The following is a 4361-nucleotide window of genomic DNA, read 5'->3' as shown; positions in this document are numbered from 1 at the left end:
TAAGATGCAACACAAAACATGAAAGCCTTTATTTAGATCCAATGTCTCCACTTGTGGTTAATAGCTGTAGTGCTCTCCATTTTTTGTAGTTGCAAGAGGATTAGATCAGAGCAAAGGGGCCATGGAGGACGCAGCTTAGTTTTTTGCAATGGTCTCCTCAATCCAACTCACATAGTTGCAGACTTTGGTGTAGACACCAGGTTTGTTTTTAAGGGCACAGCCATAACCCCAGGAGACAATTCCTTGGAGTTCTCCATTACAGACCACAGGGCCACCAGAGTCACCCTGGAATTGGAAAATAGAATGGGTCAGAGTTTTCCTTCCATGCATCACAGGGAATAGAGCTCAGAGCCAGACATATTGCCCAGGCAGGTCCAGAATACACATTTAGTTTGACATTAGTTCCTGAATAATGTTTTCCAGGGAATCTAGCCTTCTCTTTATTTCCCCTTTCCCTTCCCACTTCAATGTCTTCTAGCTCCTCCTCCTCATCTTGTATGTGCCCTCAGGAAGCAGAACAAAGCTGGAGAATATAGGTGAGTTTGGCTTCAAGGTCGTTTTGCCCATCCTGTCTTTTTTCTCCAAAGTGTCCCATCTACAACAGCCCTCCCTAAAGTGCCTGCATTAGTGCAAGAACAATGTCTGTGTTATCTTTGATCACTACAATCATACAGCTATTTTAGAAGGAAAATATTTGGTGTCCCCAGTCCTCAAGGCATCTTCCCATCTCACTCCATCCAGGAGCTCAAACTCGAGAAGGTTTTTCAGTTCCAAGTCTCCTAGATTAGTTGAAATATGGGAAAGAGGGAAACCGTGGCTCTGAACTGAGTGGAGAGGGAGTGAGTGGAACAGAAACTGACCTGGCAGGAATCCTTTCCACCCTCTAGATAGCCCACGCAGATCATGTTGCTGGTGATCTGTCCAGGGTAGGCACTACTGCAGCTGCTGTCAGAAAGCACGGGAGCCACCAAACACTGAAGCAGATCTGGGTAGTCAGCTGTTTGGAACAAAGATGACCAAGATGGTATGTTCTCTGTGGTGTCCTTGGAAAGCCTTCAACTGACAGGTTTTCTCTGCCTTCTCTGGCACTTTTTAAGATCTTTCAATGTGAGAAAATGACTGATTCAACCTTGACTGTTGCTGGTCTCGGATCATATGGGCATGAGCAACAAGGAGTTTGATAGGTTCTGGTAACCCTAAGACCCTTAACGGTACCAGCTCCGGGAAGAGGTTATGGCCCTAAGAAGACAGCATCATTTAAGTTCCTACCTCCCCCCTCCATGTCTAGGACCAATCAGTCGAATATCAAGGGAACTCTTTAACCCTCCTCCTGGTATCCTTGCTCTTGCTAACGTTCATTTGCATGGTACCACCCTAAATCTTTTCCACCTTTCTGGCTCTTCTATCTAGCCCTCATGCAATTCACTGCAACCCAGTAGGTAATCCTGGAAATGGGAGGTATTTTTGTGTGGAGGCAGGGAGGTAAGAGTTGGACTTTTTGACTTCTAATGCTCTTTTTGTGTTCCATGAATCACTCACCTCCAGAACTCACAGTGTTGCCCCAGCCAGAGATGAGACATGAAGTGCCAGAAGCAGCACAGGCTTGGGGTAGAGAGACGGTAGACACTGCAGAGTTGAGTGTGGCAGCTTTTTCCAGCTTAATCAACATGATGTCATTGTTGAGGCTGTTAGAATTGTAGTTCGGGTGGCGGATGGTTTTAGCTGAGTTAATGAACTGCTCACTGCCTTCAACGACCTCAATGTTGTGCTCTCCCAGCCTCACCTGGATTCGGCTGGATGGACAAAGAAGAGCCCTTAAGCAATCTGATTCCCAGATTTTTCCTTCTATATCTCACCACAGTCAGGTAACCACTTCCTCTCCATTCAAATTGATCCCATTCTCTCTCTTTTCCATATGTCAACTACATTCCTTTCATTGCTTATTCCTGCCAGTGTAAGTCACATTTAGCCAGGTAGTTCCCCTGTCAAATATAGTGGAAGTACTACCACCTCTTTCCCTAGGGGAAGTCCTGCCCTCACACTTTCCTTCCCCAAACAGTTACCCAGTCAGAATGCTTAACCAAGGGGGTGTGCATCAGGAATATGTAGGCAAAGAGAGGGGACAGGGGAGAGAGGAGAGGGGAGAGGGGGGACAGGGGAGAGACAAAGAGAGGCAGGGAGAGGGGAGAGACAGAGAGAGAGAGAGAGCCCTGAAAATTACCAACCAAGGGTGCATCACTCTTCTAAATTCTCCTAAATTCACCATGATCCACCCTCTTTTCCATAGAGACTTTAATACCTGAATTGAGAATGGGGGCTACGGTATTATCTTTATATTCAGCTTTCTATTCTTCTCCCACAAACACAATAACAGACAACACTAATATACTATCCACTGAATATTTCCTGGGAAATCCCAAGGATTTAACATTTGTTTTTTATTTAAGCTGAGAGCCAAGCAGGGCGGATCAAGGAGGCAATTATACTTGTTTAGTTTTTCTCGTTCATATGGGCAATTTCATCTGCCTCTACTGCCCACAGGCTTTGAGATTCTTATAGGTAGATGCTGCTTTTTCTTTGCTCCTTTGATCTTTACCTCTCACTCAGGCATGCAGGCACACCCGCACACATGCACACAGATACATACACAGGCGCACACACACACGCGCACACACACACACACAAACACACACACACATACATTCCATTGATAGCTACTTTAGCTTTGGAAAACATGTACCCTTGAATAAACCCCCCACTTTACCTACCTATCCTACCTGAAGATTCTTTGGAGATTTCCCAGCCCTGAATGGAATTTGTGGGCTTGGCCTTAGCACTGAGCTTGCCCTAGATGTGAGTATTAGTTACTTACGACTTGTAGCAATGAGCAGCTGATACCACCCACTGTGCACTGATGAGAGAACCACCACAGAAATGGTAGCCAGAGTTCAGAGACACCTGGTAGGGGAGGGAGTTAGCAGCACACGTGTAGCCTCCAACAATCTTGTCATCATCATCACTAGTGGGGTAAGCAACTAGGGAACGAAAGAGATAGGAATTTCCAGTTCAACAGGACCTCCTGAAATTTCAGCTCTTCTAGAAAGTCTTGAATATTAATCAGAGAAAAACTGACAACATTTCTTTTCCCCTAGAGTAGTAGTATAGTATAGTGTAAAGAACATTGAGTTTGTAACCAGAAGACCCAGTTTCACATCTAATGCTTTTACCCTGTGTGACCAAGGTCAAGTCACTTTATATTCCTGGGCCCCAGTTTCCTAATTTGCAATATTAGAGACTCTGTGATAACTTTTAGACTTTAAATCTGTGATCCAGACACAACTTCAACAAGGCAATCTCTTGCCTATTTTCCAAAAGCACTTTTACTCAGATACTTATTTAATACTCACAAGCGCTATACCACATTCATGACCTAAAGATAACTATCATTCATGTTCATCATTTTGCCAAGACCCACTGAAGCAGAGCCATGTGGATATGTAACAGATCCATGACCCTTCCTGAATAAAGGGACTTGGTAGACAGATTTATCTTTTGGAAGACCTCAGCATAGAAGCCATGCAAATAAGTTCTTGATAAAAACCTTTTCTGAAAAAGATGACAGGTGTCTAAGGAGACATTATGATTTCTCCTTTGATAAACTATACTCTATACATATACCCCTGCTACCTATTCTTAAAGGTCAGTTCAAGTTGGAGTCTTTACCAAGTATTCTACAGAGGCTACGTTCATCTCCTGCTTTGGTACAGCAGCAATAGCTTGAGTCACATGAGTTGCCTTTTAGTCACATTCTGTCTTCCAATCTTTCCTTTTATTTCCCTGGATTGGTGTTGTTTCTTCAGTTAGATTATTACTTTTGAAGGCAAAGATTTTGAATTACTCATTTCTTTCCTTACAGTATCAGGGACAATGAGAAAACTCAATAAGCATTGTTGATTGGACAAGAGAAACTTACCAGCAGCCCCTAAGAGGGTAAGGAAGATGATGACCTTCATGGTTGTCCTAGGGATCTAGGCAAGAAAATGGAATCCAGGGTTTTCAACCATTGCTATTTATCCCTTCAGACTTGGCAAGACTTCCAGAGAACCAGAAGAGTGACTCAATGGAAAATTCAGAAATCCAAATTTAGAATTTCATTTTCCCTAGTTTGGAAGATAATCAAACATTGAAATTATTTGATAACCCCTTTGTCCATTGCTGAGAAAGTTCCAGGAATATCTACCTGGGTCAGGTTTCCTCACATAGCAGAAAATTCAGATTAGGTCACAAGGTAGAGCCCCAGGTGTCCTTCATCCCATACAAAACTGTTAACAGTTTGAACACCTCAATCCTTTACCTTTGAT

The 4361-nt window shown here is 43.5% G+C and overlaps 1 protein-coding gene across 1 annotated transcript; it reads right to left on the bottom strand.

Annotated features, from left to right (window-relative positions):
- On the bottom strand, window positions 1–4024 carry LOC110216250 (trypsin-like). Its single transcript, XM_020998058.1, has 5 exons — window positions 3974–4024; window positions 2873–3035; window positions 1540–1793; window positions 861–997; window positions 1–285 (listed from the first exon to the last, which is right to left on the bottom strand). The coding sequence occupies exons 1-5, from the start codon at window positions 4011–4013 to the stop codon at window positions 136–138; spliced, it is 744 nt and encodes a 247-aa protein (XP_020853717.1). The 5' UTR covers window positions 4014–4024; the 3' UTR covers window positions 1–135.
- Window positions 4025–4361: the final 337 nt, after the last annotated feature.

This window comes from Phascolarctos cinereus, unplaced genomic scaffold (genome assembly GCF_003287225.1).
Source record: "Phascolarctos cinereus isolate Bilbo 61053 unplaced genomic scaffold, phaCin_HiC Scaffold_1;HRSCAF=81, whole genome shotgun sequence".
NCBI lineage: Eukaryota > Metazoa > Chordata > Mammalia > Diprotodontia > Phascolarctidae > Phascolarctos > Phascolarctos cinereus.
Note: the sequence above shows the minus strand (reverse complement) of the source record. Positions and strands in the feature narration are given on the sequence as shown.

Bases quoted from the DNA above. Each gene is read 5' to 3' on its own strand.
- LOC110216250 (XM_020998058.1), bottom strand. From the start codon at position 4,013: ATGAAGGTCATCATCTTCCTTACCCTCTTAGGGGCTGCTG. The intron at 1,794-2,872 runs GTAAGTAACTAA...TTGTCCATCCAG, and splicing joins GCTGCTCATTGCTACAAGTC to CCGAATCCAGGTGAGGCTGG. The intron at 286-860 runs GTCAGTTTCTGT...TTCCAATTCCAG, and splicing joins GTGGAAAGGATTCCTGCCAG to GGTGACTCTGGTGGCCCTGT.